This window comes from Schistocerca nitens, chromosome 6, assembly GCF_023898315.1.
Source record: "Schistocerca nitens isolate TAMUIC-IGC-003100 chromosome 6, iqSchNite1.1, whole genome shotgun sequence".
Taxonomy (NCBI): Eukaryota; Metazoa; Arthropoda; class Insecta; order Orthoptera; family Acrididae; genus Schistocerca; species Schistocerca nitens.
Window position 1 is genome coordinate 498,114,191 of NC_064619.1, and position 22,206 is coordinate 498,136,396.

General features: G+C 43.6%; 2 protein-coding genes across 3 annotated transcripts in view; one reads left to right on the forward strand and one right to left on the reverse strand.

Annotated features, from left to right (window-relative positions):
• The window catches only part of LOC126262359 (adenylyltransferase and sulfurtransferase MOCS3), a 175,106-nt gene extending 154,669 nt beyond the window's left edge, over window positions 1-20,437 (reverse strand). Inside the window, exon 1 of the mRNA XM_049958944.1 lies at window positions 20,308-20,437. Coding sequence (XP_049814901.1) covers window positions 20,308-20,383 — 76 coding nt within the window. The 5' untranslated portion in view covers window positions 20,384-20,437. The remainder of the gene's footprint in view (window positions 1-20,307) is intronic.
• A 70-nt stretch (window positions 20,438-20,507) lies between these two features.
• Window positions 20,508-22,206, forward strand: part of LOC126262255 (RING finger and CHY zinc finger domain-containing protein 1) — a 93,865-nt gene continuing 92,166 nt past the window's right edge. For both annotated transcript variants that reach the window (XM_049958741.1, XM_049958742.1), the window contains exon 1: window positions 20,508-20,564. In XM_049958741.1, coding sequence (XP_049814698.1) covers window positions 20,508-20,564 — 57 coding nt within the window. The remainder of the gene's footprint in view (window positions 20,565-22,206) is intronic.

Below are 22,206 nucleotides of genomic sequence, written 5' to 3' on the forward strand. Positions count from 1 at the left end.
TCCTGGGTCCAGACAAACACCACGGAACGACTGGACAGTTCCAGGGCTTAGATGGATTCCTGGATGGTCATTACCAAAGGATGGCGAGTGTAGCACTGGTCGATAGCTTGTAAGCTGCTCACAGAGTCAGTACAGAGGAGAAACGACTCGCCAGAGCATGAACAGATGTACTCAAGTGCACAAGATAGGTCCACCAGCTCTGCAGTGAATACACTGCAGCCATCGGGTAAGGAATGCTGTTCAATATGGGCGTCCTGAATGTAGGCGGAGCCAACATGACCATCAGCCATCGAGCCGTCAGAGTGAACCACTTCAAGGAGAGGTGGTAAAGGCAAGGACTCCAGTTCAGACAGAAGCAGTCGCACACAAACCGCAATCGTTAGCCCTGACCTGGGCCGCCTATGCAGGAGGTGAACCGCCTTGGTTGGGAAAAGAACACAGTAATTAGGATGTTCAGGAGAGCTATGATTGTGTGCAATGTAACTGGCGAGCAGTTGTGCACGTCTGATCTTCAATGGAGGGACTCCAGCCTCCACCAGTTCGCTGGTCACTGGACTCATCATAAAAGCTCCTGTCGCTAGTCGAACTCCACAATGGTGCAATGGGTTGAGCAAACCCAACGCTGAGGGTGCCGCCAAACCATAAATCACACTCCCATCATCAAGGTGGGATTGAACAAGGGCTCTGGAGAGCTGCAGCAGCATGGAGCGATCTGCACCCCAGTTGGTGTTGCTCAGACAGCGGAGGGCATTGAAGATGAGGAAGCCAAGTCAAACAAGCATTGAAAACCAGACCTAAGAATCGATATGTCTCCATGACAATTAGTGGATCATCATAAGGTAAAGTGCTGGTTCCAGATGAACGGTACAACACTGGCAGAAATGAATGACACACGTCTTCACAGCTGAAAACCGGAAGCCATGGGATAGAGCCCATGACTCGGCCTTGTGGATGGCTCCCTGTAGGCACTGCTCAGCAACACCAGCACTGGTGGAGCAGTACGAAATGCAGAAGTCATCTGCATATGGAGAAGGTGAAACGGATGGCCTCCAGCTGCTGCTAGACCATTAATGGCCACTAAAAATAGAGAGACACTCAATACAGAGCCCTGAGGGACCCCATTCTCCTGGATATGGGGAGAACTATGGGAGGCACCAACTTGGACACGGAAAGTATGGAGCAACAGAAAATTTTGGATAAATACTGGGAGCAGATCTCTGAGAACCCACTTGTATAATGTGGCAAGAATATGAAGTTGCCAGGTGATGTCATATGCTTTTTGTAAATCAAAAAAGACGGCAACCAGGTGTTGGTGCCTGGAAAAGGCTGTTCGGATGGGAGACTCGAGGGACACAAGATTATCAGTGGTAGAGCAACCCTGGTGGAAGCCGCCCTGACATGGAGCCAGTAGGCCACATAACTCCAGGACCCAACCCAACCGCTGACACACCATACGTTCCAGCAGCTTGCAAAGAACGTTGGTGAGGCTGATGAGCTGATAGCTATCCACATCAAGCGGGTTTTTACCAGGTTTGAGCACTGGAATGATGGTGCTCTCCCACCATTGTGATGGAAAGATGCCATCACATCAGATCCAGTTGAAGATGACGAGGAGATGTCACTTGTAGTCAGATGTTTAATCATCTGACTGTGGATCTGATCTGGCTCACGAGATGTGTCGGGTCAATGTAAATGGGGCATTGTAGGATTCACTGTGGCGTGTAGTGAAGAGAGGACTTTCCATTCCAGCCACCATTTTAGAGTGCAAAAAGCTGGGGGGTAATTCTCCGATGCAGAGGCTCGAGAGTGTGCTCACCAAAGTGCTTGGCAGTCGCGTTTGTGAGGGTAGAGAACATGGCATTTATGTTAACACCAGGAACACCTGTTGGCATCTGATACCCAAAAACACATTTGATCTTTGCCCAGACTTGGGAAGGTGACGTATGGCGCCCAATGGTCGAGACGTATCTCTCCCAACACTCCTGCTTTTGTCATCTGATAAGTTGGTGAAAGCGGGCATGGAGCCGTTTAAAGGCTACGAGGTGCTCCAGGGAAGGGTGCCGCTTATGCTGCTATAGAGCTTGCCGACGCTCCTGAATTGCTTCAGCGACTTCTGGTGACCACCAAGGGACTGCCTTTTGCCGGGGGCACACTAAACAGCGAGAGATCGCGCTTTCCGCCACAGAAACGATTGTTGTAGTCACCTGCTCAACCATCACATTGATGATACCGTGTGGGGGAGATTCAACAGTGACAGCAGAGGTGAAAGTTTCCCTGTCTGCCTTGTTTAACACCAATCTGGGCAGGCGTCCGTGGGCCTGATGCCCCGGGGCAGTGACAGGAAGATGGCGAAGTAGTCACTACCACACAGGTTGTCACGTGCTCTCCAGTGGACAGATGGAAGAAGTCCTGGGCTACAAAGTGATAAATCAAAGGCTGAGTAACTGCCATGAGCCATACTGAAGTGTATAGTGGCCCCAGTGTTTAAGAGGCAGAGGCCAAACTGAGACAGTAAAGTTTTACATCTTTGCCTCGGCCAGTAAGCATGGTGTCACACCACAAGGGGTTACGAGTGTTAAAATCTCCCAAAAGTAGGAAGAGTTTAGGGAGTTGAGCAATCAGTGTAGCCAATGCATTCAGGGGTACTGCACCATATGGAGGGAGATATATATTGCAGACAGTTATTTCCCGCATCGTCCTTATCGTGACAGCCACAGCTTCAAGAGGGGTTTGAAGGGGCACCGTTTCACTACAGACTGAGTTTAGGACATAAACGCAAACTCCACCTGACACTCGATTACAGTTGCTACAGTTCCTGTAATATCCCTTATAGCCACGGAGGGCAGGGGTCCGCATTGCTGGGAACCAGGTTTCCTGAAGGGCAATTCAGAAAGCAGGTGTAAAGTTTAACAAAAAACCACGACAATTACAATGGAGGATGAATTCATCGTCAGACTGGGAAGGCATGGAACATTCAATGATGCAGGGTCACCTGCTGCCACCGACTTTTTGCCTGAGCAGTCTATATCCATTGTGTCTGAGAGTCTGGTGAGATCTAGTTCCTCAGCGGATGCCAGAATCTCCACCTCATCCTCACATGCATCCTCAGATGCAGAGTTTGTAGGTAGTGGTAGTGTGGATGTCACCACAATTTCCTTGTCCTTGGAGTCTTCTTTTTCGATTTCCTGCACTGTCCCTTGATTTTTTCTAGCTGGGAGGGCTTCTTTGATTCAGTCTCCAGGACTGAGGAGGACCCTGAAGCCCTACAACCAGCTACCTGTGGCTGCTTCAGCCACTGGCAGGTGTCCGCTTTGTCGCTGGTAGGAACCTGGGAAGGAAGTGACCCCAGTGACCCCTTCCTAATGAGAGGAGCCGAAGAAGACTTACACTTCTCTGGCTTAGAAGTGAGGACTGATGTCCCAGATAGTTGGGGGGGGGGGGGGGGGGGGCTGCTCCTGAAGTAGGTGGTGTGGGAGCAACAAGAAGGGAAGTGCCCCCACCATCAAGGGGGCAGATGTAGTCTTACGGCTCTGAGAGCTGACTGGAAGTGGTGCAACGGATGAGGCTGTAACAGTAGTTATAGTGGCAGCATAAGATGTTGTCATGCGCACAGGATGAAGTCTTTCAAATTTCCTTTTAGCCTCAATCTAGGTCAGTGGGTCCAGGGTCATGTATTGCATTATTTTTCTTTCCTTCTGTAGAATCCTTCAGTCTGGCGAACAAGGAGAATGGTGCTCTCCACAGTTGACACAGATAGAAGGCAGGGCACATGGAGTATTGGGATGGATGACCAAAATCTCGACATACGAGGCTGGAAGTACAGCAGGAAGACAATGGCCAAACTTCCAGCACTTAAAGCACCACATTGGGGGAGGGATATAGGGCTTAGAATCATAGTGTTAGACCATCACCTTCACCTTCTCAGGTAATGTGTCATCCTCAAAAGCTAAGATGAAGGCACCGGTGTCAACCTGATTATCCCTCGGACCCTGGTGGATGCGCCAGATGAAATGGACACCTCGTCGCTCTAAGTTGGCACGCAGCTTGTCATCGGACTGTAAAAGAAGATCTCTTGTGGAAGATAATACCCTGGACCTTATTTAAGCTCTTATGGGGCATGATAGTAACAGAAACATCCCCCAACTTGTCACAAGTGAGTAATGCCTGTGACTGGGCAGAGAAGGCTGTTTTTATCAAGACTGACCCAGACCGCATTTTGGACAAGCCCTCCACCTCCCCAAACTTGTCCTCTAAATACTCTACAAAGAACTGAGGCTTCATGGACATGAATGATTCCCTATCAGCTCGCGTACGTACTAGGTACCGGGGAGAATATGATTCGCTGCCATCCTTAGCTTGGCGTTCCTCCCATGATGTGGTCAGGGCAGGGAAGGATTTAGGGTCGTACTTCTGTGTACTGAATTGAGCCTGTGAACGCTTAGAGACTGCAGGTGTTTGACCACCAGCAAGAGATGATGTACTACACTTCATCGCGTCTCATCCCCCCTGATGCCACCCACTCCGACCAAGGGCACTCCCCACGGGCACCGCCCACTGCAGCAAAGGCCACCTGGCAGGATGGCATTTTTTGGGAGTCCCGATGCTCCAGGGGGATGGGCATCTACCCCTTGGCATATGTGGGGAGTTAACAGTACAGGCAGCAGCAGAGCAATCCCTGTGTGGTCAGGGGCTACAACCAACAGGATACATGGTGGCCCCACCACAACGGACTGGCTACCATGCTGGATATGAGGTGCAAATTAGTCCATGGCCATCGTCGGTGCAGAAAGCGACAGTGCATAGTGCATGGTGGAAAATTCACCCAGGAAGGTGTCCCCACCCAAGAGATGGAGAATGAGTGGGACCGCAATGCGACGATGAGAAAGTGGGCTAAAGATCTCAATGCACAATGGACATGTTTCACCATGTAAGTTGTCCTTCCCCAATTGGCTCACTCTCTGGGAAAATTTTGAAGAATAGAGGTCAAACCCTACAGGGGACCATCACATAAAGGCCATCCTTTTAGTCGCCTCTTACGAGAAGCATGAATACCTCAGGCCTATTCTAACCCCCATACCCGCAGGGGGTGAAGATTAAATGTGCAAATAGAGGATTGAAAGTAAAACGGCCAAAACTAGAAGATGACATATTGAAGTGAACTCAAGGACACTACCAAAATGGCAATGCTATTAATACAAAAATGATTCAAATACATGCTCATAAGCTAGCGGTACAGTAGAACTTAACAGACTTTAAGGGTGGAGTTGGCTAGTGCTACAGGTTTATGAAGTGCTATGGACTTAGCATGTGAACCAAAACCTAAATATCTCAGAAAATGCCACAAGGGTATAAAGAGAATATATTATACTTCCATCACTTTATTATTCAACATCGAAAGCAAACCAGTGTGAAACTAAGCCAATAGAGAATTTGGACGAAAATCCTTCAACATCTGATGGCCAAGCACGAGGACTCTTGCTATGAAAAGTGCTGCAAATGTAACTATAAAAACAATATTATGAAAAGAAAAGTTGCTGCTCTCCATATAGTGGAGATGCTGACTCACAGGCAGGCACAACAAAAAGACTGTCACAAATAAGCTTTCGGCCAGCAAGGCCTTCATCAAAAATACGTGACAGACACATACACTCATGCAACACCTCACACACAGGACTCCAGTCTCTGGCAACTGAAGCCACACTCGGAGCAGCAGCAGCAGCACCATTGCATGATGGGAGTGGCAACTGGGTGGGGTAAGGAGGAGGCTGGAGCAGGGAGGGCAAAGGATAGTAGGGTTGGTGGGGGACAGTGAACTGCTGCTGGGGAGCATGCAGGGACGAGGTGAAGAGATGGTAGGATTGCTATGTGAAGCCGGGAGGTTAGACAAAGGGAAGGAGAGAGGGGTGGGAGGGAGATGGGGGGGGGGGGGAGTTGAGTGTAGTGGAAAAGAAGACAAGTGCAAAGACTAGTTGCAATGGTAGAATGAGGGCTGTATAGCTGTTTATGCAGACAGACAGCTTGTTGGTTGTCATGCCCACACAGAATTCACCACAGTGGTTGTAGCTTAACTTGTAGATCACATGGATGGTTTCACAGGGTGCCCTTCCTTTGATGGGATAGGTGATGTTTCTGACCAGACTGGAGTAGATGGTGGTGGGAAGATGTATGGGACAGGTCTTGCATCTAGCTCTATTACAGGGATATGAGCCATAAGATAAGGGGTTGGGAGCAGGGGTTGTGTAGGGGTGGATGAGCATATTGTGCAGGTTTGGTAAACCACTGTGGGAGGGGTGGGAAGGATACTGAGCAGGACATTTCTCATTTCAGGACACAACTAGAGGTAGTCGAAACCCTGGCAGATAATGTAATTCAGTTGCTCCAGTCCTGGGTGGTACTGAGTTAGGAGGGGAATGCTCCTCTGTGGATGGCCGGTAAGACATTGGAAGGTGGTGGGAGACTGGAATGATAGAGCATGGGAGACTTGTTTTTGTACCAGGTTGGGAGGATAATTACAGTCTGTGAAGGCTTCAGTGAGACCCTCGGTAGTTTCAAGAGGGACCAATCATCACTGCAGATACGATAACCATGGGTGGCTAGGCTGTATGGAAGGGACTTTTTGGTATCGAAATGGTGACTGTTGTTGAAGTGGAGGTATTGCTGGTGGTTGGTAGGTCTGATAAGGACAGAGGTACTTGTGTAGCCATCTTTGAGGTGGAGGTCAACATCTAGGAAGGTGGCTTGTTGAGTTGAGTAGGACCAGGTGAAGCAAATGGGGGAGAAGCTGTTGAGGTTCTGGAGGAATGTGTATAGGGAGTCCTCATTCTCGATCCGGATTGCAAAGATGTCATCAATGAATCTGAATCAGGTGATGGGTTCAGAATTTTGGATGTTTAGGAAGGAGGTTGTTGGTTTGGAATCTGTCAACCATTGGGAAAGATAGTGTTCAATAGCGGTAAGGCCATAGGCATTAGGGATGTTAGTTTAGAGGGAGGTGGTGTCAATATGACGAGCAGGGCACCGTGTGGTAAAGGGACAGGAATTGTAGAGAGTCAGTGGAAGTAATGGTTAGTACCTTTTATGTAGGAGGGTAAGTTTCGGGTACTAGGTTTAAGGTGTTCGTCTCTGAGAGTAGAAACTGTCTCAGTGGGAGCACAGTAACCAGCCACAATGGGGATTTTGGGTGGTTGGGTTTACAGATTTTAGGAAGCATGTACAAGGTAAGAGTGGGGGGAGTAGTAGGGGTGAGCAGAGAGATGGACTTTGGGAAGAGGCCTAATGATTTGAGGAGTGACTGGAGATCCTCCTGAATTTCTGGAATGGGGTCATTGTGATAAGGTTTCTAGGTGGATGTATCTGATAGCTGGTGGAGTCCTTCTGCCAGGTAGTCCTTGCAGTTCAAAACAACAGTGGTGGAGCATTTGTCCAAAGATAGCATTATAAGGTTGGGATCAGTTTTAAGATGGTGGACTGTGGTTCTTTCGGCAGATGTAATGTTAATTTGCATGTTGAGGTATTTGGGGAATGATGGTGAAACAAGGTTCTTGGTTCAAAAAATTCTGGAAAGTTAACAGGTGTGATTTGGGGGGGCAGTGGAGATGGATCACAGTTGGATGGAGGAGTGAACTGAGTCAGGCAGGGTTCTTTGGTTGAGTCTGATTGGTAGGGTTGGTGGTGAAAAAGTGTTTCCACTGTAGGGACAGGGAGAAGGTGAGAGGATCTTTAACATGCCCTGTATGACTGAATTTGGGAGTGGGGCAAAAGGTGAGGCCTTTGGAAATGAGTGATATTTCTGCAGAGCTAATGCTTCTGGAGGAAAGATTCATGACCATGTTTCAAATCTGTTTAAATTCTGGATTCTGTGTGGTGATGGGAGGGAGTTTTGAAGGGTGGGGTAAATGTAGTAGGTCTGTGAGACAGGGTTTTTCATCTATGAGGAGATGTGGGGGAGGTTTGGAGGTTGTCGTAGAGGTGGCGGATAGTGTTACTCCAAGGCGGGAGTAGGCCAAGAGCAGGGTGGAGAGTTTTTTGAGGTGGCATTGTGCATGTTGCTCTAGTTCCTGGTGGGCAAGAGTTTCAAAGTGTGTTATGGGTTTCAGGAATTTGGGATTGCATAGCAGGAGAATTTTATGGCTGAAGAGAAGGTACTGCAAGGAGGTTTGGCTTTGGTTGATATGGTTTGGCAGGACTATGTAGGTGAGGGCTAAGGACTGGGGGAGTGTGGAAGGAGGAGCGGCAGCTGGAGATGGGTAATTTTATGGTAAGGCCATTTGGGGGGGGGGGGGGATTCCATGAGCAAAGCAACAACACAGAAACAGTATGTGGGACAGGGTTCTGTTTAGGGATAAGAAAACATTTCTGTATTGCTGCAGATGGAAGGAGCAAGGATCCATGGTGGTGGAAAAATGTGAATAATTACATAACTAATGAAGAATTACGTCAGAAAAAATATGCAACAATACACCCAAATACTTGGGAAAAATCACAAGAAGGATGAAATGGATGCGAAAGGGGGGAACAATAATAAATCTGAAGGAGTCGACAATAGCGGAAGGCAAAAATTAACTAAAACTGGCATGAAGTCACAGTGAGATCATATATATCATTTTATTACTTCTCTTCAAATCACATTAATCATGGAATGGAAACAGACAGCAACAGAACGTACCAGCGTGACTTCAAACACTTTGTTACAGGAAATGTTCAAAATGTCCTCCGTTAGCAAGTATACATGCATCCACCCTCCGTCGCAGGGAATCCCTGATGCGCTAATGCAGCCCTGGAGAATGGCGTATTGTATCACAGCTGTCCACAATACGAGCATGAAGAGTCTCTACATTTGGTAGCGGGGTTGCGTAGACAAGAGCTTTCAAATGCCCCCATAAATGAAAGTAAAGAGGGTTGAGGTCAGGAGAGCGTGGAGGCCATGTAATTGGTCCGCCTCTACCAATCCATCGGTCACCGAATCTGTTGTTGAGAAGCGTACGAACACTTCGACTGAAATGTGCAGAAGCTCCATCGTGCATGAACCACATGTTGTGTCGTACTTGTAAAGGCACATGTTCTAGCAGCACAGGTAAAGTATCCCGTATGAAATCATGATAACGTGCTCCATTGAGCATAGGTGGAAGAACATGGGGCCCAATCAAGACATCACCAACAATGCCTGCCCAAACGTTCACAGAAAATCTGTGCTGATGACATGATTGCACAATTGCGTGCGGATTCTCGTCAGCCCACACATGTTGATTGTGAAAGTTTACAATTTGATCACGTTGGAATGAAGCCTCATCCGTAAAGAGAACATTTGCACTGAAATGAGGATTGACATATTGTTGGATGAACCATTCGCAGAAGTGTACCCGTGGAGGCCAATCAGCTGCTGATAGTGCCTGCACACGCTGTACATGGTACGGAAACAACTGGTTCTCCCGTAGCACTCTCCATACAATGACGTGGTCAACATTACCTTGTACAGCAGCAACTTCTCTGACACTGACATTAGGGTTATCGTCAACTGCACGAAGAATTGCCTCATCCATTGCAAGTGTCCTCGTCGTTCTAGGTCTTCCCCAGTCGCGAGTCATAGGCTGGAATGTTCCGTGCTCCCTAAGACGCCGATCAATTGCTACAAACATCTTTCTGTCGGGACACCTTCGTTCTGGAAATCTGTCTTGATACAAACGTACCGCGCCACGTCTATTGCCCCGTGCTAATCCATACATCAAATGGGCATCTGCCAACTCCGCATTTGTAAACATTGCACTGACTGCAAAACCATGTTCGTGATGAACACTAACCTGTTGATGCTACGTACTGATGTGCTTGATGTTAGTACTGTAGAGCAATGAGTCGCATGTCAACACAAGCACTGAAGTCAACATTACCTTCCTTCAATTGGGCCAACTTTTCTTTATTTGTGTGTGAGGAATGTTTCCTGAAAGTTTGGCCGTACCTTTTTGTAACACCCTGTATATATGAACAGAGAGAGAACGGAGAAAGAGTAGGGGGTGGGGAGGGTCTCATAGAATGAGATACAAGATCATGTGTCACCGGAAAGGTGCGGGAAATAACACGCAAATATACGGGAGATTGATGCAGGGTGAGTGATCAATTTGAAGGTATAGGATTAATGATATCGGCGGGAGTAATGAGAGACATAAGATGCTGCACCAACAAACATCATGGTCTTGTAGCCATATGTTGTGCACAGCTGAGACGGTTGATACAATGTGGCTCATAAGCAGAGCATGCAGTGTGGTTTATAAGACGACAAGAAAAACACAGGAAAGACAAGAAAGATGGACACTGAATATAGTAATGCATTAGAAAATAGTAACAAAGGAAAACAGCACTGGGCTAGGATCGAAGAAAAGTAATCAGGCAAAAACTAAACAATGAAAAATCCAGGATGCAATGTAACAGTATTATGAAAAGGGAAGTTGCTACTCGCCATGCAGCAGAGATAATGAATTGCAGAAAGGCACAACAAAAAGACAGTCACAAATAAGCTTTTGGCCAGCAAGGACTTCATCAAAAATGGACGATAGACACACCCACACTCACGCAAATGCAACTCACACACACATGACTCTAGTCAGTGGTTAGTAGGTCTGATATGGACAGAGGTACTGGTGTAGCCATCTTTGAGGTGGAGGTCAACATCCAGGAAGGTGGCTTGTTGAGTAGGACCAGGTGAAGCAAATGGGGGAGAAGCTGTTGAGGTTCTGTAGGAATGCGGACAGGGTGTCCTCACCCTTGATCTGAATTGCAAAGATGTCATCAATGAATCTGAACCAGGTGAGGGGTTTAGAATTTTGGGTGTTTAGGAAGGATTCCTATAGGTGGCCCATGATTATGTTGGCATAGGTTGGTGACATGCAGGTGCCCACAGCTGTATCCTTGATTTATTTGTAGGTAATGCTTTCAAAGGAGAAGTAGTTGTGGGTGATTGTATAGTTGGTCATGACGACTAGGAAGGAGGTTGTTGGTTTGGAATCTGTCAGGCATTGGGAAAGGCAGTGTTCAGTAATGGTAAGACCATGGGCATTGAGGATGTTAAGTGTACAGGGAGGTGGCATCAATAGTAATGAGCAGGACGTGGTGTGGTAAAGGGACAGGAACTATAGAGAGTTGGCAGAAGAAATGGTTGGTATCTTTTACATAGGAGGGTCGGTTCTGGCTAATAGGTTGAAGGTGTTGGTCTACAAGAGCAGAGATTCTCTTAGTGGGGGCACAGTAACTAGCCACAATAGGGTGTCCTGGATGGTTGGGTTTATGGATTTTAGGATCACGTACAAGGTAGGAATGTGGGGAGTGTGAGCAGAGAGATGGATCTGGGATGGGCCTAAGGATTTGAGGAGTGACTGGAGATCCAGCTGGATTTCTGGAATGTGGTCATTGCGACAAGGTTTGCAAGTGGATGTATCTGACAGCTGGTGGAGTCCTACTGCCAGGTAATCCTTGCGGTTAGAAACAACAGTGGTAGAGCACTTGTCCGCAGATAGGATTATAAGGTCAGAATCAGTTTTTAGATGGTGGACTGTGGTTCTTTCTGCAGATTTAAGGTTAGATTGCAAATTGAGGGATTTGAGTAACGATGGTGAGACAAGGTTCTTGGTTAAGGAATTTTGAAAAGTTAATAGGGGTGATTTAAGGGCAGTGGGATTGGATCACAGCTGGGTGGAGGAGTGAACTGAGTCAGGCAGGATTCCACATTGATCTTTGGTTGAGTCTGACTGGTAAAGATGTTGGCAAAAAAAAATGTTTCCACTCTAAGGATCAGGAGAAGGTGGGAAGATCTTTAACAAGTCCTGCATGACCGAATTTGGAAGTGGGGAAAAGGTGAGATGAGGAGTGCTGTCCACCACCTCTACAACAACATCCAAACCTCTCCCACATCCCCTCATAGCTAAAAAAAGCTGTATCACAAACCTACTACACTTATTCCACCCTCCAAAACTCCCTCGCACCAACACCCAGAATCCAGAACCTAAACAGACCTGAAACCCGGTCGTGAATCTTTCCACCAGAAGCATTATCCTCACATTAATATCAGTCCTTTCCAAAGGCCTCACCTTTTGTCCCACTCCCAAATTCAGTCATGCAGGGCTTGTTAAAGATTTTCTCACTTTCTCCCGGTCCCTATAGTGGAAACACTTTTTCGCCAACAACCCTACCAATCAGACTCAATCAAGAACCGATGTTGATCCCTGCCTGACTCAGTTCACTCCTCCATCCAACTGTGATCTACCTCCACAGCTCCCCAACTCACCCCTATAAACTTTCCATAATTTCTTAACCAAGAACCTTGTCTCACTATCATTCACCAAATCCCTCAACACGTAAACTAACATTACATCTGCAGAAAGTATCACAGTCCACCATCTTAAAACTGATTCCGACCTCATAATAATATCTGGAAGAAGGACTCTGCCAGCTGTCAGATACATCCACCAATAAGTCTTACCACAATTACTACATTACAGAAATCCACCTGGATCTCATCCACTCCTCAAATCGTTAGGCCCATCTCAGAACATGTCTTCGAAGCCCATCTCTCTGTTCACCCCTATGACTCCCCCGCACTCCTACCTTCTACACACTTGCTAAAGCCCATAAACCCAACCACTCCGGACACCCCATTGTGGATGGTAACCGTGCCCCCAGACAGAATCTCTGCTCTCGCAGACCAACACCTTCAACCTATTACCTACCCTCCTCTATAAAAAATACCGACCATTTCCTCCAATGACTATCCACAGTTCCTATCCCTTTATCACACAGTGCCCTGCTCGTCACTATTGACACCACCTCCCTGTAACTAATATCCCTAATGCCCATAGCCTTAACATTATTGAACACTACCTTTCCCACAACCTGACAGATTCCAAACCAACAGCCTCCACCCTAGTCGCCATGACCAACTATATCCTCACCCACAATTACTTTTCCTTTGATGGCATTACCTACAAACAAATCTGAGGTACGGTTATGGGCACCTGCTAGTCACGGGTCACCTAGAGGAATCCTTCCCTAGCACCCAAAATCCTAATCCCCCCACCTGGTTCAGATTCGTGATGACATCTTTGCGACCTGGATTGAGGGTGAGGGCAGCCTATCCACATCCCTCCTGAACCTCAACAGCTTCTCCCCCATTTGCTTCACCTGGTCTTACTCAACCCACCAAGCCACATTCTTAGATGTGACCTCCAGCTCAATGATGGCTACATCAATACCTTTGTCCATATCAAACCTACTAGCCACCAGCAAGACCTCCACTTCGACAGATGCCACCCGTTCCATACCACGAAGTCACTGCCATACAGCCTAGTCATCCATGGTCGTCGCACCTGCTGTGACAAGTGGTCCTGTTCAAAATATACCGAGAGTTTCACTGAAGCCTTCACAGACCACAATTATTCTCCCAACCTTGTACAAAAACAAATCTCCTGTGCCTTATATTTCCAGTTTCCCAGCACCTCCCAAAGTCCCACTGTTCGGCCACAGAGGAGCATTCCTCTCGTAATTCAGTGCCCTTCAGGACTGGAGCAACTGAATTACATTCTCTGCCAGGGTTCCGACTACCTCTTGTCATTATCCTTCCCATCCCTCCCACAGTGGTATTCCGCCATCCACGGAATCTATGCAATATACTCATCCTTCTCTACACAACCCATGTTCCCAACCCCATATGTCATGGCACGTATCCCTATAATAGAGCTAGATGCAAGATCTTTCCCATACATCCTCCACCCACCACCTACTCCAGTCCGGTCACTAACATCACCTATTCCATCAAAGGCAGGGCTACCTGTGAAACCAGTCACGTGATCTACAAGCTAAGCTACAATCACTGTGCAGCATTCTATGTGGGCATAACAACCAACAAGCTGTCTGTCTGCTTGAATGGTCACCAACGAACTGTCACCAGGAAAAAACTGGACCACCCTGAAGCTGAGCATGCTGCCCAACATGACATTCTTGATTTTAATGACTGATTCACAGCCTGTTCCATATGGATCCCACCCACCAACACCAGCTTTTCTGAATCGCGCAGGTGGGAACTTTTCCTGCAATACAGTCTATGTTCCCATAAACCTCCTGACCTCAATCTTCATTAGTCATTGTCTTCACCCATCCATCCCCTTCCCTGTTCCCATTCCAGAATTACACAGCCCTCATTTCACCATCGCACTCAATCTTTTTAACTGTCTCCTTTTCCACTACCCCCCTCCCCATCCCCTTTGCCCTGCCCTCCGCCTAACTTCCCGACCTCACACAGCATACTTACCCTCTCTCCATCTCATCCCTGTGTGCTCCCTATCAGCACTTTGCTGCCCACTAACAATCCTACTTTCCCTCCCCATCCCTGCCCAAGCCTCATCCTTACTCCCACCCAGTCGCCACTCCCATCATGCACTGGTGCTGCAACTCACAGTGTGGCTTCAGTTGGCAGAGACTGTACATGGGTGTATGAGTTTTGCGCACGCGCGTGTCTGTGTGTGTGTGTGTGTGTCATCTATTTTTGACGAAGGTCTTGCTGGCTGAAAGCTTATTTGTGACAGTCTTTTTGTTGTGGCTATCTGCGACCCAACATCTCTGCAATTTGATGAGTAGCAACTTCTTTTCATAATATTGTTAAATTCCATCCTGGATTTTCCATTATTTAATTATAAAAACAAGTGGACATGAAAAAATGCACTACACTGTTGTTCTGTCATGTTGCACTGACGGTGCTGAACTTAACTCACTGATCATTTTCAACTGCAAAACAATGCCAAAAACTTCTGAAATAATGCCAGGTGTTGTTGTTCACGTATGTGACAAGGGTTGGATGGGTGAGGCTGGTATGAGGCTATGGATTAAGAGAGTGTAGGAGAAAAGGAAAGATGCTTTGTTGAAGAAAAGTTCTCTTCTTGTGCTAGATCAGTCTAGTAGTCATTAGAAAAATCCCCTGAAAGAAAAATTACCACAGGAAAATATAGAGCTTGCTGTTATTCCGGGAGGACTTGCCTCACAATTGCAACCTCTTGATGCCTCGATAAATAAACCACTTTAAGTGTATATGAGAGGGGAATGGAACAAATGGATGATGGATGAAACTCAACATAAATTCACGCCAAAGGGAGCTTTAAACCCATCTACAACCAACCACCCACAAAACACCCCACATATATATAAATTTTCTGATGGATAAGGTGAGCAGTAAGTCATCGTTGTATGAATATAAGAGGATACAAGATGACTTTGACAAAATTTCTATATGGCATGACAAATGGCAGCATGTTCCAAATGTAGGAAAATGCACGTTATTGCAGATTATGTGGAAAAACAACCCTGTTCGAATAAAGTATTGGTGATGTGCTACTTGACACTCAAGATAATTAAATGCTTAGGCAAACAGTTGTGAAGCAACATGAATTGGAACAATTATGTAAGGTCAGTAGTAGGGAAGGCAAATGGAGGAAATGGGAAAATTTTAGAAAAAGTTTGCTCATCTATAAAGGAGAATGTGTACAGAACACCAGTGCAACCCATTCTTGCATACTGTTTGAATGTTTGAGTTTTCCACCAGATCAGATTGGAGAAATACACTGAAGTGATTAAGAGAGATGATGCTAGATTTGTTACCAGCAGGTTCCATTAACATGTGACTATTACATAAATGCTTCATGAACTCAAATGGTGGATGCAACACTATTGAGAAAAACTATAAATAGCTATTTGAGGCTGACTGCTGAATGATTCTACTGCCAGAAATTACATTTTGTGTAAAGACCACCAAGACAAGATAATAGAAATTAGGGTTCATGTATAGACATATAGACCATCATGGTTCCATAATCCCACTTACAACTCAAACAGTAAAGTTGTGATACAAGGTACTGTCCAGTGTGCACCATGTGACAGGGGGAGTATGCAAGTAGATGTAGATGTAACAAAACATCGGAAAAGCACTGCTCGACCTCTGTACAAAGATGCACCAACGGGCAACACATCAAACGAAGAAAAGACTGCAACTGTCCCAACAGTTTTAGTGCACACTGTTCATTATGTTATCAACCAGAAAACCCATATCAACAATTTTTCTTCTGCTGTCTTTTCTAAGGCAGGCAGTTGCATTTTCTGGCACTTCAATCTAAAATAATTTCTATTTTCTTTTTTCCGCTAATTTAGCCTACATATCCATTTTCACAGCTGTCATTACATGTATAAAATTCCAAAGATGAGCATCTTACTTCTGTGAAAGCCATTGGAGTTCATAGCACTGTCATTTTGTTATTCTGTCATTTCAGAGTTGTCATTTTGCTCAAATATTCATCAATACAATTACCACTGAGCAATGTAAACAAAGTTTTATGTTGCAACAAGATACAGATTTCATTCTAGTTTTACTATTAGGCCTAATAATTTTGGAACAGCTTTGTCCTTACTTTGCTGTAAATGAGTATCGTTAGTGTTTTCTTAACAAGTTTCTCGTGGTTTTTGTGTGTTGTTAACTTTCTTTCTCACTCTCTCTCTTTTAGAAATCAATATTTTTGAAAAAAATATTTACCATGGAGACAAGTAGTTTCGACATCACTATCTTTTCCTCTATGTAATTTATATTTATTAATTTCATCTTGCAATAAATTACTTACATTTTCTGCAGTTCTGTTTCTAACATAACTTGTTTGTTGAGACAGTCAGTCAGTGTTAACATATCTATGCTGCACTTGTCTTCCCTTATGCACAGGTTAAATGTATCATCTTCTATTCACATATGTTATCTTATTACAAATTCAAATAATCTTCTTACAGAAAAAAATATCGCTCTTCATCTTCTCTATGATCTAAAAACATTTTTCATCATTGTTTTGTTAAAATTTAGACAAATGTTATACAGTACAATCATGACCAGAAACAAATGACCAAGTGAGCACGACTCCGAACTGCCCGTTTCCTGCATCCTCAAGCATGAACCACATTTGCTGCCACTTATCCACAGAAGAATGCTGAAGATTAGATGGGTAGAACACATAACTAATCAGGAGGTATTGAACAGAATTGGGGAGATGAGGAGTTTGTGGCACAACTTAACTAGAGGAAGGGATTGGCTGGTAGGACATGTTCTGAGACATCAAGGGATTACCAATTTAGTACTGGAGGGCAGTGTGGAGGGTAAAAATCATAGAGGGAGACCAAGAGATGAATACACTAAGCAGATTCAGAAGGATGTAGGTTGCTGTAGGTACTGGGAGATGAAGAACCTTGCACAGGATAGAGTAGCATGGAGAGCTGCATCAAACCAGTCTCAGGACTGAAGACCACAACAACAACATCCACAAATATTTTGTCAATTGTTCATCAGTTTTCAAACTCAATATCATTTATTGAAAGAAACTGAAAACAATAAAAACATACAAAAACTTATTTTTACAAATTATTAAACAATAATACACTTGGTGAAAAAATTGAATAAAGAGTCACCTACATTTTCCAATAATGGAGGAAAACACAATAAAAGAACACACACCAAATTAATTTCAATTTAACGTGTGATAGCTCATTCTTCGAAGATTATTTTAGGAACTTTAGATATCATTTTACCTTTACGTGATATTCAATGTAATGTTGAACCATTTAAAAAAACCTTAGAAATTTACGTATAGGCCTACATTTGTTCCCCCACACTAGTAGTTTTCTTATAAGTATTACACATTGTTTTCAGTGTTAAAGATTCAAAACTTTACTTTGAAACACCATAAAATTGGGAGAGGTGGGGGAGAGGGAGAGGGGGAGCAGGAGAGGAGGGAGGGGGGAAAAGAGAGAGGGAGGATGGAGAAAGTATTTTCATGAAAGTTTGTGAAGATGGGTGAAAAAATGTTTATTTTGGTTGAAATGACATGGAATGACCTCTTTCACTTTGTTGACTTCATTTATGTCACTTTCTCACTCATGAAATTACATTATTCACAGTTCTTGACAGTGCTGCGTCAGAGCAGCTTTGGTACAGCAACACAGGCTATCTGCCCAGATTTAAGATTACATGATCATCTTTAGTTGAGTTGATTAATTAACACTGTATTGATAATTGTATATAATGGAGTTACATCATTGTATGAATCGTCACTGGCAATTTCTGCAGTGGAGTACTGAAATATTTTTTTTATTGATTGATGATATTAGGAACTATGACAACTACCAATACATCATTCACAGTGTGAAGTGGTGCCACTGGCAAGGAGGGTGGTGGAAGCAAAAACTCTAGTGGTACTACACTACTTGCAAAATATGCTGAATGTGAATTAACAATTACTAACACCATCTTTCGGCAAAACAATCACTTCAAAAGATCACGGCAGCACCCTAGATTGTAGCAATATAATCTCATATCTGACTATGTAATTGTCCTTAAGATGTATATGATATTTTCACCACTAAAAATGACAGGACACAATGACTATTGGGCAGATCACTGACTTATTAGACCCACCGTGTATTTGTCACTATCTGACCAAAATGATAAACACACATTTGATACTGGGAAGTTTATAGTTAGAATATTCCTCACATTACAAGAAAGAGCTTCATCAGACACTGGGTATGGGATGTCATCGTGATGCAACACAACACTGGGAGAATTTGACGGTCACTATTTTGGGTGTCCCCAAAGAAACATTAGAATATAAGACCAGGGAGTATCAGGAGGGTTTGATGAAAATGATGATGACATTGAAGCACTGATCTCAGAGAAGATCAAAGCCTTGTAAAGATGCTGAAAGGACATGAACTTCATCACTAAGAAAGAAGTCTTTCGTCTTGCCAACGAAAATTTAAAAAGAAATCATGTATGCTGAAGAATGTAGATATAAGAGCTAAAGAGGTACAATATCTAACAGGCAAAGATATGCAATAATATTTTCAAGCCACAAACACAATTTATGGTCCAGCTATCACTGGTAGAAAACCACTGTGGTCCAATGACAAGTGTACACTTCAAAAATATCAATGCTCCCTCGTGAATATGTGGAAGCATCATTTTGAAGACCAGGAATCAGTTATTGATGAACAAATGTATGATATTATACAAAAAGTACCCACCAAAGAAGATAACTCCCTATCACCATTAAATGAAGTTAAGTATGCTGTCAATCAAGCAAAGCAACACAAGGCCACGAGTTCTCATGCTATACCAATGGAAGCTCTCAAATAATGTGCTGAGGAACTCATAAGACACATAGGCCTACATGAACAAACTGTCAAAATCTGGAACACTGAACTGCCTCCCGATTTCAGAAATAGTCTGGTGGTTCCCACATTTAAGAAAGAAGACTGCAATAACTACTGTGGAATATCTTTGCTGTCTGGCTTGGAAAGAGCTAATTACTCAAATTCTCGCAAATTGTAATATATCCTTAGTCGAAAAATTACTACTATAGAACCAGTGAGTCTTCGGGCTTTCTAGAGGAACCACATATGTGGTATTCACAGATCGTCTGCTTCAGGAAAAATACGGGAACAAAACAGGAGGCCATACATTGCCATTATTGACCTCACTAAGGCATCTGACTCTGTAAACCAAGAAGTTTTATGAAAAATCTTAGATCTATATAGTTTTTCACAGAAATGCTTTGTCATGTCACAATTGCTCTACACAGATACGACAGCAGCTGTCATTAGTAACGATTCTGGTGGTAGGCCAATCCGTATCAAGAAATATTGGTGTTAAGTAACGGTGCATGATTGCCACCAAATTATTTTCCTTCTATGTTATGACTACCAGGCAGTTAGCTAAAGATGATCTCCCCCAAGGAATGCGGTTAACTAACAGAATGGATGGGAAGCTGTTTAATTTGAGCTGTTTAAATGTAAGGAATATAACATTTTCTGCAGTATTATTTGAGATACAACATGCTGATGACAATGCAGCTGTAGCTCAGTTCGAAGAAGAACTAGTGTTAATTCGGAATGACTTCTCTGCAGCATAGAAAATGAATGGCCTCAAACTGTATACTAGCAAAAACGAAAATCTTTAACCAACCCCTACCTTGGGAAGGGGGGAAAAAATATCGCCATCAATAGAATGATTTTTCAAGACGTTAACCCCTTCCCTTACCTTGGCAGCATCCTCTCATCAGGTGCAAATATAGATCTGGAAATTCAACTGAACGTATTGCAACATTAATATGCACGTACACAGTAATGGAAATTCATCATTAGTATTCCATTTAAAAAGTACCGCTCCAAGTGATTGTACTACGACGTGACGGAGAATTACGTACGCTATTTAAGTTCTATACATTATGTAAACCTCAAAATACATACCTGACAGTGACGTGTAATCACTTAAATGACAATTTGTTATTTCCTCCTTACCACGCTGAATTGTTTCATCCACCATTTAAACAGTAAACAAATACGATAAACACATTGTGCACCATATCGATGGATGACATCGACTGCTACTGTGCGATTCTTGAATATTTGGATTTTGTCGATAGTTGTCAAACCTCAGCATCATCAAAATGGAAGAAGCAGGAGCTGTAGGGTGCTCACACTACAAGAGAAAATCAAAATTCGTTGTAAGTTTTTTATGTTGTGACTGTATATTTAATGCTAAATGATTATCTAGAACGAAGTGCATGTAATTTACATTTTACTGAAAAAAATTGTGGCTTCAATATGATGAAGGCATAAAAAAAACTTTCTTTGATTATTCGTAAATTGGGTTCTCTTTTCTTCTTTCCGTGTTGCTCTTGCGATCTACTGTGGGAAATTTCGTGTGTGTGTGTTTAATGTGAAAACATATTCACTGTTCAGTTTAAATTGTGTCGTCTGACGTGTGTGATTACGCGCGCTATGTGGATCAGTTTCTTATACCAGTCTTGGTTTCTTACGTGTATCAATATGCGGGTGTTTTGTCAAATAGGTGTTAATTTTATTTAGTTTTGTTTTATTTTTCAAGGCGTATAATCTTTACCTAATTTCAGACATGTGATTGAGCTAATTATGTTTGCCAGATTTGCACAGGAAACAGCTGTGTGCTGCTGCTAGGAAGCAGATGCCTGAGAACAAACTGATTTGAGAAAGACATAGCTAATATTTGCCGCAAAAGATACGCGCAATATCCTGTTAAATCCTTCGTTATTGTGAGCATATCAGTTCCTTGGCATATTTTTATGATGTCATATAATCCACTCCACTTGGATATACAGTATACAGACAAGTTAAAAAGGGCTCACAGATTTCGTATGAGACTTTGTATTTTGTTTGTGTGATTGCTGTTGTGGGCAATGTATCACATGTGTTATGGCAGTGGCAGCTAGTTAAATAAAGGAAAAATAAATCATCCCCATATCTAAGTGCAGTGCTGAATTTGTCATATATTTGTTTTCTAACTTAATGGCTGAACATTTGTTTCCAATTTTTATTCTACACACATTACTCAAGGGATCAAAGAAAAACTTCCATATTGCTCCGTTTTTAATTGAAGTAGCCAAATTGTAGTTCTTTTTCTCTCTTGGTTATGAGGTGATGCAGTATGAAATAGGTATTTTTTTTATATTTTTCAATTGCATTATTTTGTTGACAGTAACCTAAACAGTTGTGTGCTTTAATTCTTATTAACTAAGTTCCATAGTTTTTGTGTGTAATGTGACTGGATGTGCAAATATGAAGGAAATTATGTTTGTCAGTGGATGATTTCAGAGGCAGTAAAGTGAAAGTATAACATTACCAGCTCTGTAACACAGGTTTGGCAGAAATGTGGAAAACTTTTTACCTAGATACATTGCCCTAACAGACCAAATCTAGTTGCTATATCTATGTAAGAAATCCTTCAGCAGTTGTGATATGAAATGAAAGTGTGTTGAGCACAATCACATAGAACAGCTAGTGGGTAGTTATATGAGCATTGTACGTCGGCTAAAGTTCACAACGGGCTGCTCATGCACAGTTGTTGGCTACAATCCAATTGCCTAGTTTGTATTTGTTAATTGAAAGACAAGATAGTACACATAGGCTACTCCGTTTCAAATCGGATGAAAAGTGAGAAAACTTACCTAATTTTTTAAATCATAAATAAATTTTACATATGTCAATTACTGTAAAAAAACTGTCAAAGTTATCTCCTAAATCTTTACTAGTCTGAGTTATAATTCAGTAAAGTTTGCTTTAACTAAAGAACCTTATATCAGATTTTGGTGAACTACAGTTCATTTTGAA